Source organism: Parus major, chromosome 9 (genome assembly GCF_001522545.3).
Source record: "Parus major isolate Abel chromosome 9, Parus_major1.1, whole genome shotgun sequence".
Taxonomy (NCBI): domain Eukaryota; kingdom Metazoa; phylum Chordata; class Aves; order Passeriformes; family Paridae; genus Parus; species Parus major.
This window is the reverse complement of record NC_031778.1, coordinates 6,477,870-6,496,521: the sequence shown is the minus strand read 5'-3', so window position 1 is coordinate 6,496,521 and position 18,652 is coordinate 6,477,870. Positions and strand designations below refer to the sequence as shown.

Below are 18,652 nucleotides of genomic sequence, written 5' to 3'. Positions count from 1 at the left end.
GGTTTGTGAGTGGAGAGGGGGTTGATAATGGTTTATCAGTGCAAATGGCTGAAGGCATCTCATTCAGCTGAATGAGAGGGGTCTCTTTCAGGACTCTTGCTTCAGGGTCCCATGTCCAGCCCTGTATAATTACTCTGCATTTGACAGTGCTGAATAAAATTGATGCCTTTATGCTGAGATGAGCACAGCTGCATGTTTCCTTATAATGGGGTGCTGTCTGCTTTTTCTGGACTCCGTCTGGGCGGACAGTACTCCCAGCCCTGGACAGAGACACTTGCTGACAGAAGGGCTTAGATTTGGAGAGAAGAAGAATGATACTTAGCACTTAGATGGGCACCTGCCAGCTGAGAGTCATAAATGTTTGAGGCCTCACAACAACATGTGTTGTATTCTTATCCCCATTTCACAGATCTAAGGGTAAGTAATTCATCAGGGCGGAATTCTGGAAGGGGCTCTGTGAAGAACCCGCTATTTAACCCATAAATCTGCCCTTTCCATTTGAACTTTTTCTTTTGTCTGATGTGTTTTGAGAATGACCTGTCAATCTCAGTGAGTGTTTGGCATAGTGATACAGTGAAAGGAATTAAGCAGACTTGTTGATTTTTGGGACAAAGCAACCCACATAAGTCATTCTCTGAAATTTTTATTTTATCATAAATTATTCCCAGCCCACAGCGTTGCAGCTAGAGGGGTAAGTAATAGGCAAGTCAACTGAACAGCTTCTCCTCAGAGCTCCTAAATATTGGGATAAAACTGGTGGCTTCCATCAGACTTCACAAGTTTTTTTATGCCTTTGCCTGAGCTTTTCTACCAGAAAGTTGGGTTATCTGCCTGTTTAGAAGTGTACTTGTAATGTGTTCAAGAGCATTTGCTAGGAATACAGCTGCTTTTACCACATAAAATTGCATCGTTCTTAATTTTCTTTAACTTAGGAACTTCAGTGAAAGGAGTTTGTAGGCAAGAAAATATCTCTTTTTTTGCCATAGATACTGAAGACTAAGGAATCCATACATGGTAAAAGGCATTCAAGCAATACCTTTTGGTTTGATACACTGTATTCTCTCTTCTTGACTCCCAGTGCTGTAATGCCTCTGTTACGGTTGTCCATTAGTTACAGACAGAGGTATTGCCACCTTTCCTTGCCCAGCTATCAGAAAAGATCTAGGGGGTTGGAAAGGATCCCTAAAAGAATGCCTGGGTGATACCCCTGATGGCATATGAATCAGTGAATGGTTGGAGTAGTATTCTAAGGAAATATAACCGTGTGACTGCTTTATACTCATATTCTTCTCTGAGCCACTGGTGTGAAACACTGGATGCCAAACTGAATTATGTTTAGTCTGACCTCAGAAGACAGTTCTGTTACATAAAATACTTCCTACAGCATGTAGTATATGTTGTTTTAGGAGAGTTTTTTAATATTTTCTTTCCTCTACTTTTTTTAACCAGGCACCTGTGCAGGCCATGCCACAACCGTGAAAAAGCAAAGGGTCTGGGCAAGTACATCTGTCAGAAGTGCCACTTGATAATTGATGAGCAGCCTCTGATGTTTAGGAATGATTCCTACCATCCAGATCACTTCAACTGCACCCACTGTGGGTATGTTGTCATACTGTAAACTCTGACAAAAAAGGAGAGAGACATTGAGTCATCAGTGCAGTCCTTCTTCCCAAGGTCTAACCTTTGCTGCCTTCACATTGTTGAGCAAATAGAAATTGTGTGAGGAGAAACTGAAATAAGTTTGGAAAAACTACAGGAATTTTAATTTTGTTTTGCCATTCAATATTCTTTTATTCTAAAATTGGATAATGCTAGTTTATGATGAAAATGAAAATCTGAAAGGCTGTGTGCAGATAGCCATAGTAGAGTTTTCCAAAGATAGGAATTACCATGCTGCCCAAAATAGTTTTACTTTAAATTCCTGGATAGAAAAAAAAAAGATGGCCTTGTGAGCTGTGTCAGTCTTGTGGCACTGTCCATTGCCACGCTGATACCTGTCTGACCTGAATTACTTACCATGAATGCATTTTAACTGGGCACAGTACTGCCCCAGAATGGGTAACAGTGCAATTAAATGTCTCAGTGCTGAGCTAGGATGGTGCTTGCACCTGAGCTCTCCCATTCAAACATACCTTGAGTCTTGGCATGACACTCTAAGTGTCCATGTAAGTGCACCTCATATGTCTGTGAGAGTATCCAGCTGCAGACATGATGTTCCACATATGTTCTTCTCTGGCAAACTGAGAAGGCAATTTTAGAAAGATGAGTTGACAATAACTGTATTTCACTAGCTAAACTTAATGACTGCATTTGTAGTGTGAATGTTGCCTAAGTTGACTTTCACTTTTAGTCTTCCCACACTTCCTGCTGGGCATTGCCGAGTTTCCCTCGGTGTTGTTTGTTCAGGGCCGTGTTTGTGTTGGCAGGAAGGAGCTGAGTGCCGAGGCGCGGGAGCTGAAGGGGGAGCTGTACTGCCTGCCGTGCCACGACAAGATGGGCATCCCCATCTGTGGAGCCTGCCGCAGGCCCATCGAGGGCCGAGTGGTCAATGCTCTGGGGAAGCAATGGCATGTTGAGGTGAGACCCTCTGAATCTGCAGCTTCCTTCAAGAGCTGGTTTGGAAGAGGACTAGTGCTGTTTGGAAGCTGTAGATGTGCAAGTGGTCTGTAGTGTATGAATTAAGACAAAACCCAGTTGCTTATGTTTCGGATTGTCTTCACCTTCTGTGGGTGAATAAGTTACAGCAGGGCCATCAGGGTTCCTAAGAAAGCTGTTTTCACAACTGTAATAACCTTAATATTTTTAAAGATCCTTGCAGAATAGGGTTCACTGAAAAGCATTTACATACTAATAAATTTACATATTTTGTATGATGTACTTGGATATATCCTCTCCAATTCGAGTTATCAGGCACATAACAGTGCTGGAATTTTCACTGAAAGCTGAGCAATTCTTGCTTTTTAAGCCTTTTCAGCTCATTGTTTTTCTATAACTTTCAGCTGGGTCATCACAACTCGCTCTGAAGATTGTTAGTGATCTTTGTTTCAGTTATTTATGCCTCCTAGGACTTGACCTGAGAGAGATGCTGCTGCTCATTTGAGGTGTATTCATACCAACTATATTTATGTTCCTGCTTCTCATCCCTGAAACAATCAAGATAGTAATCCACAAGTCTATCAGGATAAACACAAGATGATTGCCCTTCCAGCAGCTCTTCCACCTATCTTTAATACAGCTCTTAATTACTATAAATAGACTAAATACTAAATATCTCCTTTTTTTATTTACTTTTTTTTTATTTTCTTCCATAAAGATCTTTCCTGTCTGTGCTTTATTAAAACATTAAGAGGTAACAACTTTAAATGGAAAGAGGTAGATTTGGATTAGATATTGGGAAGAAATTCTTCCCTGTAAGGGTACTGAGGCCCTGGCACAGGGTGCCCAGAGAAGCTGTGGCTGCCCCATCCCTGGAAGTGTCCAAGGTCAGGTTGGAATGGGATGAGCCTTAACATCCCTTCCAACCCAAACTGTTCTGTGATCAAGTGTCATGTATTGAACATGTTTTTCCCTGGTAATGTGAAAGTTGTTTTGCCTGCCATGGGTGGTTTTTTTTGTTTTTTTTTTTCTTTTGCAGCATTTTGTTTGTGCCAAATGTGAAAAGCCATTCTTGGGGCACCGACACTATGAAAAAAAAGGGCTGGCCTATTGTGAGACTCATTATAATCAGGTAAATTTAGCCATCTGTGCTGTTGGTACTTGTATCTGGCAAATGCTCTTTCATGTTTTTTATATGCAAAGCTATGCAGATTTTGCATAATCTGAATTTGTAGATGTAATGAAATAGTATGAAATTAGTCAGATTTAGCAGAAAAATAATAGTTTTTCTTGTCAGAAAAGCAATGCTGGAAACAGAGTAGAAATGTCTTGGGGACACTGATTTTAATTTGTGCCATTGACTGACTATGGGTTGAGATTAATATCCCTGTAATTTTACTTCTAATGTGTTTGTGTGGGCTTCTTTGATAATTACTTGTTTCTGTGGGCCTGAGGCAACTGTTGTGTTGTCAAAAGCATAGAAAAGTAGATCAATAAAAAAAGAAAAACATAGAAAAGTCAATCAAACCCTGTTTTCTTGGTGTGATTTGAGTGAACAACTTTTTTGGTTTGATATTTTCTTCTGTCAGATAAATGACTGTCTCTCATAAGAGGTAAGAGTCGCTGTTCTGATAGTAGCTGTATTTTAGCAGTAGTTCTATTTTGGTGTTTGTACTTGAGCATCAGGAGATGTTTGTCTACACTAAGGATCATACTCTACCCATCCTTTCTTCTCCAATTGCCACATATAGAGGACTTTAAGATCCCATAACAGTACTAGAGTGTGAGGCATCAACAAAAAAGGTTTTGTAGCATTTACTGGTGTGAGATCCAAAGGAACATGGACTATTTGGCAAGTGTATGAGAAGTTATTCAGAAGATTTAAATTGGTATATCTGAGGGCCACTGCTGTATCTGGGAATTCTTTGATTATTAGTATTTAATGTTCACACCAGCTGTGTAATTTGGGGACCATGAGTAGTCAGCAACATGAGTTCCTATTCTTATTTCTTTTTCTGTGCAGCTCTTTGGAGATGTCTGCTACAACTGCAGCCACGTGATAGAGGGAGATGGTAAGATTTGTTCTCTCCTTGTTTTGGGTTGCTGTCCTTGCTTCTTTTTTTAGTGCAGCTGTTGCAGTCCCACAGTTGCAAGACAACAGTGTTTGTTTTCACATCTGGCCTCATTTGAATTTGGGTATAAATCTGAATTCAAATAGTCCGTCAGTTTCCTCTTACTTGGTGTTTTTACTTTTGCAGTGGTATCAGCTCTTAACAAGGCCTGGTGTGTGAATTGCTTCTCCTGCTCCACCTGCAATGTCAAGCTCACACTGAAGTAAGTCAGTATTTATATTTTGGACCATGTGGGGTATTCGTCCCTAAGGCAGGGTATCAGCCTGGAGGAGCCATGAGCCACTGCCTTTCTGAAGGCAAATACACCTTTTCTCTGTGGCAGCAGGTGTTTATAATTCCTGATTTTAGCACTGAGAGCTCACACTCAGCATCCTCTCTGATTTATTTTCCTTCATTAATCTATTCTGTAAGAAGGTTGGGTAAGATGGGAACTCATTCATCAGCACAGAGGGAAGGCTCTAAACTTTGAGGAACTGCCTGTCCTGAACAACCCACAGCCTCCATGTCTCCTTAACTGTGGTTGCTCCCCTCAATGACAATATTTGCTATTGCATAAATTATTTTGAAATAAAATACTGTGTTATTCACCTCAAATATCTAGAAGAGGGAAAGGAAAAAAAGTAGTCTTACAATTTTCCTTTCTCAGGTTTAAACCCTTATCCTACTCTGCTGGGTTGGCTCCACTGGCCATATAAAAGAGCTCTAATTCATCCCAAAGGGGACCTCTGAAGTGGCACTTGCATTCTACAGTAACAAAACTATTATTCTAGACTGTTACCTTCGAATAACTAGCAAAATCTTGTTCCTTATTTACCTAGCAGTACTAAAGACTTCACTGATCAGATCCCAATTTCTGTACTTGCATCACCAGATGAGGAAATTAGTTGTTTTATAAATGAAATAGAACACTTGCAACAACACTGATGCAGATGTATGGAGATTTGAATTAGTGAAGCATAGTTTGCAAATACCATTTAATAACTGTTCTTTGTGTTAAAGGAATAAATTTGTGGAGTTTGACATGAAGCCTGTGTGCAAGAAGTGCTATGAGAAATTCCCTCTGGAGCTGAAGAAACGTCTGAAGAAATTGTCAGAGCTGGCATCCAAGAAGATCCATCCTAAAGCTTTAGATTTAAACTCCGCTTAAGCAGGTCTGTCAGTCTTCTGACTGCACTCTTAACACAAGCTGCTGCTCACTGCAGCTGTTGATTACAGAAGCAATTACTAAGGGGCTGAACCAAAGATAAGTAGCACCTTCCCCTGCTTCTGGTGATGTCTCTTGCATCTAGACTGTCCCTTTTCTCAAGCAATTGTCTATTAACACTGTCAGGAAGAGGAGTATGATTTCTGCTTGAGCAGTGCACAGGCTGATTATTAATTTGCTACTAACATTGCATTTTGCCTTTGTGGAGTTTTACACAGTCTTTACTTCCTCAATTGAACTGTACTACTCTTTCCACTCCTCTAATCTAAGGAATTTGGAAAAAGTGGTTAAATGTAGGGCTGGAAGAAATGTCAGATTTGCTCTTTTTCAGTCAGAGTATCAGAATTTTTCTTCTTACTCTGTGTGAAGCAATTTTTAGGTTTTTTAATATATAGGCAAGTAGTTTGAAAGTTTTCATTCTTTACTATATGCAAAAAGTTCTGGTCTTTGTCCAGATTCCTACAGAGAGCATATGGGTGCCCTAACCCATATCCCAGTCCTTCTGGTTTGTGGGTTTACTGGAAAAGCCTAGGAACCAATAGCTATGGTATTTGCACTGCCCACTTAGGCCCAGAGTTAAGACAGCTAAGAAGTTTCCTTTGCTGCTTCCATCTCAGAACTAAGGAGATTTCAGCTGTGAGCCTCTTCAGAATAGCTGGGCTCTCCTTAAGGAGAAGGTGGCTGTGGGAAACTAAACATTTTATTAGAACTGATACTAATTTTCTCTGTTCTCTACTACTACATGGCTGGTAGAGCTTCTGCTGGTCAACATAAAGCGTGTCCTGTCCATTGGCATAGCTGATATTTATTGAGGCAGTGTGGCTGGAGCACTGGTTACTCTTCTGCATAAGGAAATTGAATAAATAATATGGTACCAATTTAAGCACTTCAGTTTTCCCATTCTCCCTTTATTTGCCAGCCAAGTATGTGCTTGTTGGTCATGCCCCAGAAAGCCCAATTACATGAAGGAGTTTCTAATCTTTACAGTTTGTAGCAAATGTGTGGTGTATGCAGAAAAAAAAACCCATTTTTCTTAAAATTTTTACCCCAATAAGAGTCCTGCTCATTTTCTTTTTGAGACCTGAGTGTACTTAAGGAGAGGATCTCAGACATGATGCTAACATCTCAAGCACATAGTCCTCCCTTGTAATTTTGTCTGTCACCAGTGAGGTTTCGCTGCTCCTACTCTCTCTGCTACCACAACCCAAGGTGCTGAGAAATTTACTGGTTTTGTATATTCTCAACATTTCTTTAGAGGTGAGCCATCAGCAGTGCTGTTCCTGAGCCCACCTGCCTGATGTATGATCCCAGTGAGCTTCTGAGTCCCCCAGAGGTGACCCCCATACTTCCTTGTGCTGACCTAAGCTAAGCAGCCTGAAAATCCCTTTCCATGAACAGCTGTGAGACTGTACCTGCCCTTTGGCAAGGCTGAAAAACACTGCATGATTTAAATCTTCCAAAAAGTGTCTGGTTTAGTTGGTCAGATTAACACAGCTGTTGGGCCTAGACAACACCCCACAGCCACAGGGGAATTAGGTAGCAAGTAGTTAAAGCTTCCCCACTTCTGTGTGTGAGCAGCAATTGGATTGGGGCAATAGTCCACATTAGAATGGTGTTACTATGCTTGCTGGATCTGGACCCATGGAACTGCACCAGTGATACCAAAGAAGTGCTGGGAAATCCTGGATAACTGATCAGAATCCCACATGTGAGACCATCTCTTAGATATTCACAGTCTTTGCTAACTCACTGCCCCTCAGCTGCTTTGCTTTTTGTTGCTGTAAGTTACCATAATCTTTTAACTGGGTTGTAGTGTATCCACTCTAACAATGATGAAGGGATAGGCCTAATTTTAGCAGTAAACTCTTTCATCTTCTCCTGACCAGTTTGCATTGTAGACTCTAGTAATAGTAGCTGCTTGTCACTGCTTGAGGAGAACATGTGGCTATTCACTGTTCTCTCACCTGCCTTAAAATGGTCTTTTAGTTTAGGGGCACAAAGAACAGCATGTCTTTTGATGCAGTAGTGTGGCCCTGCAATGACCCCTATTTACAATCAAACCTGTTTGGCATTTTGTCACAGCATAAAACACTTGAGGTTCTGACCTAGATGCAGCTCAGTATGTTATGCAGATTCTTCTCAGCATAAAACATTCCAGTCTGCTCCTGTAATCTCAGTCACAGGCCTTGTCTAATGCTGAATCTGAGCAGCTGTGTATCCCCAGCCTCCTGGGAAGTAGTGGAGGAACACAGCCACACATTCCTGGTAAATATGGAAGGATTAAATAACTAGCAGCCAATAGGTAATACAATGTTCTTTCAGTGGCCACTCTCACATTTAGCAATGGAAAATGCATGTATGTGAAGGTGAATGGCATTACTTCTGTGCTGCCAGTAAAGATTTAGTATGTGCTTTCATCTTGTCTCATGTTAGAAATCTGGCAGACCTAGAAAGCTTCAGAGCTCACAGGAGAGTTGATATCATTCCCTTTGATAAGCTGTTCAGTTCTCTAGGATTTGGAATATGTCCTTATCTTCAGAACATTTTGCAAAATTAATTGGTGAAAAGAATAATTTTGATCTCTCATCTCTATATTAATGGGGGGATTATATATATTCTCTTAAATTATTAATTTTTCACAATGGTTTTCTTATACTTCTGCTGCCCATAGCCTGCAATGTGCAGTTACAGTAGTTTATATTACCAACATACCTTTTGTGTGAGAGTAGAATTGAAGGAGTAGGAGAAATAACTATAAATGGTTTAAAAAAATGTATCTTCCCTTACTTCTGTCAGTCTGCTTTTTAAAAACCAAGCAGAATATAGTGCAAACTCACAAGTTCTCCTTAGCGCCTTGGTAGGCTGACAGGTTGGGTTTTGTTTTATTTTTAATAAATACAGTCAAGGTGTCAGTAAGAAATAAGCTGCATGCTTTCTTTCCATTACTGTAATGTAACCTGTTGGCTAAATTCTTCCTATGCATCACATCACTGGAGAGTAGAGATTTATATGGAGGTTGAACTTGGCTCAGAAATCTACACTTAACAAAATATGTTGTCTCATACTATAGACTTACAGTTTACAGTCATATTTATACCTAATTAAAATCACTAACACTCACTGAGTACACTTGAAAAAATGGTTTTGTTTTTAGAAAGCATGGTATGTGAAGCTTGTTGGTATTCAAAGGGTATGCTAATCACTTGCAGTCTTTCTTTATTGCACTAATCTGCTCTCTAGGATTTGCGTCCTGGTGTTTTTACAGCAGTCTGTGCAGTGCTGACAAACACTGGTCAGCCTTTTGTACAGAGAATTCCTGATGTGGCATGGTTGGTATTAGATGGTATGACTGACACTCTTTCATGAGTGATTGGCTGGGGAAGGAATAGATTGCAGGCAAGCATGTAATACTTGTGGTTATTACTAGCCTGTAAAGCACTGTTAAGTGCTGAGGGTATTAGAGTGAGAAAAGAATTAGCAGCTCCCTCCCTTGGTTCAGGCCTTGATGGGTTCTGCACCATGTAGAGCTCTCATTTTATCACACATTGTTTGAGCTGTTTAATGAAAACACATGATTGTAGATTGAAATGCTGTAATACTGTGCCTTTGTATGTTCTTGTATTAAAGTAAACTGTAATACATTTTAAATCTTTACACAAAAAAAAAAGAAATTAAAATTGTATAGTGTACAGTTAATACCATCTTTTCAGTGCTTAGCCAGAGACTATTACCCACTCTGAGAAACTCTAGGATTGCTGAAACCTGAAATCACTGTTATGGTGAATTCACGTTTTGGACCTCTGCTGCTTCTGTGGTGATGTGTTGGTTGATGAGGATTTGCAGAAAGAGGTATCACCCTTTTAGTGGCTGTGTTGTACAAATTGTGTTGTGTATGTAATGAGCAGAGGGGATGCTATGGCCATTTACAGGATATAGTGGATATTTGGTAGATTTACATGGATCTGGAGCAAACATTCACTTTTCTTGGTTAAAAAAAGACATTGTGGTTGATTTTCTGCAGTCTTTATTTAAAAACCAGAAATAATACAGTTTGGCTGTAAAATTTCTTTTTGTACAGGTGAAGTGTTGAACATTTCTCACTTACAGCTAGTTAGTTAGATCAGACACTGGGCAACAAAACCACTCTGGGTAAATAGACTCCAGTGTTTCCATTGCCAGCAATGGACAATACAGCAGGAGCATCTAACTGCTTGCAAAAAGATCAGCTATTCTAACAGGTGTGGCACTGGTTTAGATGCACAAAGAGAGTGGGGCTCTTCCCTGCCACCCATATACAGAACTCCCACCAGCATTTGAATTTCACACACACGTCAGAGGGAACAAGAGAACCATTGTGCATCTATTGGCAAAACTGAGAGATCAAGCAGAGCTGCTTTTCCAGCACTGCCAGATTGTGTCTCAAGGAACTTGGTGTAAATGCTTTAAGACATGTTCATGTTTTGCTGGGAGTGAGGGAAGAGTACTTCTTCTGAGGGGGAAGCAGCTAAGCTTACTCCCACCATAGTCTAGATCTGCTTTACAGACTCAGAGCACATTCTGGTTCCCGTGGCACCCAAGCTATGTTTCTACAAAGCTCTTAGAGATGAACAAGTGCTGAATCAAATTTTACCACTGAAACTGTCTGCTAAACAGGAAGCAGAAAAGATCAGGACAAATTAAAGCTATTATTCTTGTCTCATGAAGGAATGTCTGCATAACTCCAAACAGAACATTTTTGTAGAGCAGAAAAGTCTCTTTTCAACAGACCTCTGTTAGACTGAGTTCTTCAGTTCTGATTTGCACTGAATAGCTCATCTGTATCTTGAAATAGGACCAACTAAAAGTGATGATCCCAAACCCCAGACTCATTTCAGAGCGTATTAGAAACTGCGCAGTAGAAAGCGGTTGTTAGTTTCTGAGAGCATCATAACATGTGGAAAAAAGAAGACTATTTCATTTAAGCAAGGCCCTGGTAAGTCAGGGGACAGCCTGCAAGTTTAGCAGCATGCAGGAAGGGCAGTTACATTCTGACAGTCTACTGTAATGTGCAGCATGTAACCTAGGGACCAGAGGATGAAACCCAGCATCTTACCTTTCAAAGTGTGCAGTTATCTACAACTAAAGGGCATCTCCCCACTCTTAGAATTGCCAAGAGGAAGAAAATAATTACGTTACCTTTGTTTCCAAAGACTTGGAGTTTGTGCCTTTGGTGAGGGCACATAGAATAAAGAGGCATTTTCTTTCCAAAAGGAAGACAGCTCTTAATGTGTGTCTGTCTTGGAGGAGATTCAGGCTATTAGAAGGGGCTCTCACAGGGTTTCCCCACTCCCATAGAATATTAAAGTCATCTAAACTTTCTCTAAATCCAATATCTGAATGGAATTCTCATACTACATCTACGACAGAAGTGTTACAGATATTTGAAAGGACATGCTCACTTGAGCTTCTTCTGTAGTAGTATTTCAGCAGCTCAGTTCATTCAGTATGTGATTAGAAGGTTGATCATCGAGATTAATATTTTTTAAATGGCATTTCTTCTGGGATATGAAATTACAGGTAGTTTGGCACAAGTACAGGTCACAGGCTCTATTTCCACTCTCAGGCTGGGAGGTTCTTTTGCTTGTTTACAGCATTCATGAGCAGGCGTACGTAGGATGTTAACAGGTCATCCATTTTGTAACCCTGTCAGGAAAGAAAGAAGTCTTACATCTCTCAGAGAGCTCCAGAGGCAAAAATAACTCATTTCCTCCCTTGTTTATAATCTTCTTAGGTTCTTCCTTGCATGAACATCTTTTCTTTTAATATCTGTCACTGTTTCAGTTGTAACTTATCCATTCCTCCGTCTGCTATTCGTAGATTTCCAAAACTTTACAGAGCATAGCTCTACTGTCTCCTTGGTATTCACTCTGTAGCTTGACTTGTACTTAAGATTCTTGCATTTAAGAATCCAAGCTTTTCTGTCAGAGTAGTTAGCCTTTAAATGTTTTTTTTTATCTTTACAAACCTACTTTTAACTATTAATACAGTGATGCTTTTCTGACACTGTGAATAATCTGAAACCAATTGTTAAAAAGGTGGCACCGCTCCCTGGAAAATAAGAAGTCTTACAAGGCTGGCATTACTACATAACTGGAGGCAGACATGCAAGACAAAAAGCCTCTTAACTAGCTTTGCAGTCTTAACCTCTTGGATAGAATTTTGATGTATTGGAAGAATTTGGGAAATTATTATTTTTCTTTGTGTCCTGTGTCATACAGCTTTGCATCAGATAGCATTATATATAAACTGAACCAGTTCTAAATGTCAATTTTATTGACACAGCAGTGAATACTTTTTGTATCTGCACTGGTATTTATGTTTTCACACCATCTTTTAGCAATCCTGGTTGTAAAAGAAAAATCAGGATTTTGTTGTGTCTAAGATGGCAAAACTCTTCTTACCAGAGATGTCTCACATAAGAGCCGGTTTCCTCGTACCAGGTTCCCTATTGTCATGTGAAAATATGTGCTCCCACTGCTCCAGTTGGAGATTTTATTGAAGGGGTAGACTGTTAAAATATCCTGTAAGAGGAAACAAACTCATCTATAGAACATTTCTCAAATGAAAACAGGCTGTTACATAAGAAACCCTGTAGAGCCAGAGAATTCTTGTTCTTTCCCACTTCATTTATAAAAATAGTGGATTAAGGTGGTTCTTGCATCCAGATTAGTGGAATATTGTATTTTCACCACATGGGTAATTCTTAATCACACTAATGAGACTTTCTTTCATTATATATTGATCTTTGCATTAGCACACTTTTATTAGATTTACATTAATCTAAAACGAGCTTTTCATTTGTTTCATTATTGAAAGCAAATAGTGATACTCCCTTTTCCTGAGAACTTGGTAAGATCAGACTCTTAGGGTTAGACTGCACCTAAATATGGCCATTCAGCCTGATCTTTTAGACATCTGGGGCTTCCTGCAAAGCATTTTTCTGAAACAGGTTCCTGGGTGCACTGCCCACCCATCTTCCTGATCTTACCACCTTGCCAGGTCTATCATGATTCCCATGTCTTTTCTCAGAGATGCTCTATTCTATTCCTTTCCAGTGTAGAAAGTGCAAAGAAGAGATTTGAGGCCAGTAACATTTTCTTCAGTTTCAGTCAGAAAATTAATAGAGAGCCTCTACCCTCTCCTACCATTCCAAGGTCCTATCACTGTTCCTAAATTAGTAGGGTCTGTTCAGTCCTTCCTTAGATGAATTTGTGAGAAGCAGCTGTTACCTTTGTCTTCTGATGTATCAGTGAGACTCCTTGCTTGTTGATTGCAATCAGTACAATCTCTGGGAAATTTGGCTCTGAGGCTTGCTGTAAATGAGTAACACAGCAAGATAAGCAGAAAATTGAGAAATTATCTTTATCAGGAGCCTAGTGACCTTCAACAGTGTCCAGTGCTTCTTGTTCTCTTTCCCAAATGAACACTGAAACAGTTTGGCCATATATAGATGACTTGAGCAAATGCTACATGACAGCAGAATCAGGTCCGTTATTTACTATGCTGTCTGATAACAGGCTTAATAATAATTAGATTATTATATTTATAATAATTTATATAATATAAAATTATAATTATATAATTATAGTATTAGCTATTATATTATTATAATATATTTTAAGGTTATGTATTATGCTATATATAACATAAAATATGTATTACATTTTATTATTAAATATTATGTTTTATATATACTTATATAATATAATATTATTATAATCATATGTTGCAAACTATTTAATAGCCTAGTGAGGAGAAATTAAAGGTAACATGTGGGAAGTTATTACTGGGTGATATCCACTCCAGGACATGAGGATTAGTACAGTTCTGTTCTGAGGGAAGCGTCACGAAAGAGATTTGGTAGCATTTTCTTGTGGAGAGCAATGACAGGACAATTTAGTCCCCTACAGCTACTACACAATTGTAGTAGAGGCATTATACCTAGCGTAACAACATTGTCAGTAAACAAGCATAGTTCAGAATGGATAAAGAATCCATCTCAAAAATTGGAAGGAACTGAGTTTTCCTCAATGGATTACAGAAATTCTGCTTTATCATGTATTTTTACTTTCAGATATGGAATTATGGTCAGTCTGTATCCCTTGGATCTATGACCAAATCCACTCACACAGGCCTTCAAACCTACCTTCACCTCAAAAAAGGCTGATCCAAATGTTGGCCACCGGTGTATCATTTTCAAGAAAGCAATCTTGGCCTCATCCACAGTTTTTCCTTCATGTTTACTATATGCTGCAATAATGCTCTGTTTAGGAAAAGAGGATACAAAGCCAGCTGAGTTGGATAGGCAGGTTTCTAATGCCTAGCCTTAGCACTAAAGACAGAATCAGCTCATCACCACAATCAGGCTTTTTGCCCCAGCAGCAGAATACTGAAAATCAAAACAGCTGCTCTGCCATGTAGGAAGGTAAAGCCAGAACCCTCCAGTGTTCCTTATTCCTCTGCTGGGTGAAGGAAGCCCAGCAGCCCAAGGCAGTGGACTTCAGGGCAGAGGGGCAGTGTGAGATAAAACTCAGAAAGCCAGTGTTCAACACCCACAGACATGTATTACATCTTTGGCTGAAAAATGGAGGGTGAATTTTCCCTTAGTATTTAAAAGGATGTCCTGTGTTTTCCTCAGCAGACTAAGCGATAAGTACCTGCTGAAACTTCCTTGCCCTTTTTGTGGATAAAAAGAGTCTTGCTGTAAGTAGCATGGACATGGTTCAAGGAGACTTATTTGCTGCCAAGAAATACTTGTGAGACACCCTAATTTTCTATTTCTGTCCAATATCCTCAACTTCCGAATCCCTTTAATGACTCTCGTATCGCTAACTTTTTCTGGGCATTGGAAATAGATCAGTATCTCCAGGAAAGATGCACACTTCAGATAAGCTATCCAGGCCTGCAGATATCTTTCAGAATTTTGGTAGAGTATGTAAAATCTGGACTATAAGCGGCAAATCCTCTTTTTATTCTGCTGGCAAATCCAGCAATATTCAATACCATCTCTCTACTGTACTTTCAAAGACCATCAGATCAAAAATGTAGTGTGCCTCAAGAGTCTTTTCTCTACTAAAGCTCTGTATATGTAATATGACTAATGAAAGCTGATGTTCTTACCTTCTTCCATTCATCTGGTGACGCTGCTCGGAGCAGATTGTCTGGCACCAGCTCCTTCAGGATTTTGGGGATGGCTGCCAGCTGTGTGCGGTCGTTGTTGAAGTGTGCTTTATAAATCAGCCCTGCCAGCTGCACAGCTTCATCCTTGGAACACTTGTGGTAGCCTCTGAGGTACTTTGGCAGCTCCTGGAAGAGACTAGCTCTGAATCCAGGCAGAATGGGCTAAAGCAAACACTGACTTCAACATTCGAAATTTGTGAGGTCAGGACGCAAATCTTGCCAAATACAGTCCAAGGACATCCTAAGAACTTTTGACTCCTTCTGAAGGTTCTGTGGATGATCTTTAAAGATCCTTTCCAACCTGAAACTTTCTGTGAGTCTCTGATTTATGGAGCAAGATGAGCATTTCCACAGTACAATAAGGTAAAGGAGCTGTATTCTTAACGTGTTCAGTATAGGTAAGGTGTAAACACTGAGAAATAAATCTGTTTTGAGGCTGAGCTGTTCCCCCCTCTGGAGGAGGCATTCCTCTAGAGCCTGTATAATGCCTGTATAATACAGGCCAGTAATACTCCTACAGACTTAATTTCTCAGGAGTATTTCTTGGATCACAAGATGCCTCTGCTTTAGAAAGCTGCTTACCTGGTGGTAATGGAAAATGGTATCAGCTTTCAGATCCTTGCCAGGAATGACATTCAGCCACAGCTTTCTCATGAAGTACACTTCATACGCCACAGACAGAGCAGCCCCTAAGGAGATCAGATCTTGTTAGTGTTCTCTGTGTCACTGACAGTTCTACAGTTTATAAATGGCTTGTGAATTCATTCAGAAATGTAATTATGGTTTAAATAGCAACAAACAAAATTACTAACAAAACAACACAGCCATTTTATGTGACAACAAATTATTAGTTTCCAGTTCCTGGACACTGCTCATGCAATGATCAGAGGGAGGAGAAATTGAGGGACTAACTGTGAATGTTTGTTCTTGGTGCTCATGACAGCTGCCTGCTGGCATGCAGCACATCTGAACTCTCTTACACCCATGTGAGTACATCCCCTGATGGCTGTGCTTCTACAAATTAATTGTGATTTAGTGCACCCACATCTTTATACTGTGATTTTCAGAGTTCCTAGCAGCTGCATCAGCTGAGGGAAGAGAAGTTAGAGAGTCTTAGATACACAGAGCTTCCACTCCTCAGGGAGTTGAATCTCAGCTGTCCTGAAATACACAGAGGTCAGGATAAACTGATAGGAAATTTGAGTGGAGTTTGAGTTTGATGTAGATTTCAAAATGTATATTATCTGCAGGGGAGGAGGGGATGGGACAGTAACTGCAAGGAATTGCTGTTATTAGTATTACATTGTTTTATTCTAACAAGTAGTTCCTTCACAACATAACTTGTGTTTAGGTGTCACCAGGTAATAACCTGGTTAAAAAATTTCTAACAACCCAAGAAATGTGATGACACTCTGTAAAGAACCTATTTGCACATGTTGGCTGATTCTTAGTATTTGAGGATCAACCTATCTAACTTGATTGTATCCAGCTGTGTGTTTTGGATACAACAGGTCAAAAAAATCTTTTTTACCAATTTAAAATTTCTGGAGAGACGCCCTCCTCCCCTCTCCCCAGCCCAGAAATGTCCTAGTGTTTTTGATAACCAGTGCTTGGCTGCATCACTGGATCTTGCTGCTGGTGCAGGCAGCAACCATGTATGTACAAACAGAAATGATACAAGACTCTGCTAAATACTTCTCAAGATGGAGTGAATCCTACTGGATGGATCAGCTGTTTTCCAGTTCAGCACAGCATCTCATGCAACTTCTTGTCATGCTGGCAATCTCCTTACCATCTTTTCCAGGTTTGTTCCTTCTGTTCCAGTCTGTCACCTGCCTTAGTGAGTCAAAGAAGTAGTCTGCTTCATTCTGACTGATCACCTGCAGAGCCCAAGCAATGAAGGAGAGAAAGGAGGGGTTAGAACATCATATAAAATACTGCCTGCGCCACATACCCAAGTATCAGGCTCAATTTTATTTCCCTGTCTATGGTGAGAGGGCAGAATTATAGCAGGAAAGAAGTAGAAAAATAGGAGGAGGAAGGCTCAATTTACTTATGTTTCATATGGGGATCTTTATTGCATCTTCTGTTGCTTTTTGCTTTCCAGGTTGCTTATTGAAGTCAAGCTGAAGATGCCTACCTTATTCCCAGTCGTCTTCTCTTTGTAAAGTGTTGTTACATACTGGGTTTCTCTTTTCAGGAAGGCAGCACACCAGAAATTCCCCATGATAGGGCTTAGTGCTCCTTTGCCATGATCACAGTTTAAGAGAGAAGGGACCTCTCAGCGAGACAGCCAGCCCAAGCTTCAGCTCAGGCAGGGTAGGCTCCCAATAAACCAGAGAGTAATTAACTGGTGCTGGTTGCCCCCACTTTCCCTAATCCTAGCACACACTGTACATGTGCAGCATATCTGGACAAAGAGTGAAAAAGGCTTGAATCCAGCAGTATGCAACCATCCTAGCAGCTGCCAGAAAGCCTACATCTTCTCTGCTTTTAGTGCCACTTGGGTACTGGCAGAACGATAGAAACTCTGCATCTCCATCCAGCCCTTTCAAGAGACTCAAAATAACTCTCAGGTGCTAAAAGTTCAAGTTCAGGTTGTATCCTCTCAGTAAGACAAAAGCAGTAATCATCTGCTCTGGTCCTTGGTTTCATATGGTTGTTTAGGTGGTCTGGTAAATAAAAAAGAGAGGAGGGGCAGTCTGGCTACCCTGCCAGAGTCAAGAAGGAGTTACCTTGTCTGCAATCTTCACAAAGAGGCTGAAACCTTCCCAGGACTGCAGCTGCAATTTGGAAGCAATGTTCTGACACAGAGTCTGGATTTTGGTGTTTGTTCCCACATCAAATGTCTATGAGATAACAAGACTCTTGTTACACAAAGGAGAGGAAAAAATAAGAATATTGAATGTCTTCATACATGCTCCTGGATGAGCACATCATGGCTGGAAATACGGTCAAGGCTGGGAAAACAAATAATTGCTCACCTGTTCTGTTTCATTGGGGAAGCAAATCTTGTGTGAGATCTTAGTGTTGTTCTGTAAGATGGCCTCAACCTCCACAGGATGAGGTGCCCACTTCCTGCAGCCACTCCTGGAAAATGTCACCACCACCATAACAGTGATCAGTTTAATCATTAAAGAAATGAGCAGTATTCCAGCCAAACAGCAGACACCCTCCAAAATGCCAGTACTGTGTGAATGGGGCAGGCTCCAATGGACCTCCTCCACCCCAGTGCAAAATCAGTGTATTAACAGCAAAAAACTGAGGGTTTTACTAGCATGTAAAGTAAAAGTCTGCTCTGCTTGGAGGTTGCATGAATAAGGCACCTTCCTAGCCAGCACCATTGCCTCTTCTGCTGATTCAGCAGCATTTTTCCTTACTGAAGTCTGACTGTAATGGCTATGAGGAGAAATACATTTTACTTAATTCCTGCATCAGCAAAAAAATATGTATTTGGATACAAAAGGACTCAGAGCCCAAACCAAAAAGGTCTGGAGAGCTG

At 40.3% G+C, this 18,652-nt stretch overlaps 2 protein-coding genes across 3 annotated transcripts in view; one reads left to right on the top strand and one right to left on the bottom strand.

The window, feature by feature from the left end:
• Positions 1-9,627, top strand: part of LIMS2 (LIM zinc finger domain containing 2) — a 30,300-nt gene extending 20,673 nt beyond the window's left edge. Inside the window, exons 5-10 of the mRNA XM_015637770.3 lie at positions 1,450-1,599; positions 2,427-2,577; positions 3,635-3,727; positions 4,619-4,667; positions 4,854-4,929; positions 5,727-9,627. Of these exons, the coding sequence (XP_015493256.1) occupies positions 1,450-1,599; positions 2,427-2,577; positions 3,635-3,727; positions 4,619-4,667; positions 4,854-4,929; positions 5,727-5,874 (667 nt within the window). The 3' untranslated portion in view covers positions 5,875-9,627. The remainder of the gene's footprint in view (positions 1-1,449; positions 1,600-2,426; positions 2,578-3,634; positions 3,728-4,618; positions 4,668-4,853; positions 4,930-5,726) is intronic.
• Positions 9,628-9,938: 311 nt separating this feature from the next.
• The window catches only part of MYO7B (myosin VIIB), a 46,488-nt gene continuing 37,774 nt past the window's right edge, over positions 9,939-18,652 (bottom strand). For both annotated transcript variants that reach the window (XM_015637766.3, XM_015637767.3), the window contains exons 41-49: positions 18,135-18,240; positions 17,886-17,999; positions 16,943-17,030; positions 15,733-15,839; positions 15,091-15,276; positions 14,117-14,233; positions 13,200-13,283; positions 12,372-12,491; positions 9,939-11,613 (exon numbers count right to left, since the gene is read on the bottom strand). In XM_015637766.3, coding sequence (XP_015493252.1) covers positions 11,530-11,613; positions 12,372-12,491; positions 13,200-13,283; positions 14,117-14,233; positions 15,091-15,276; positions 15,733-15,839; positions 16,943-17,030; positions 17,886-17,999; positions 18,135-18,240 — 1,006 coding nt within the window. In that variant the 3' untranslated portion in view covers positions 9,939-11,529. The remainder of the gene's footprint in view (positions 11,614-12,371; positions 12,492-13,199; positions 13,284-14,116; positions 14,234-15,090; positions 15,277-15,732; positions 15,840-16,942; positions 17,031-17,885; positions 18,000-18,134; positions 18,241-18,652) is intronic.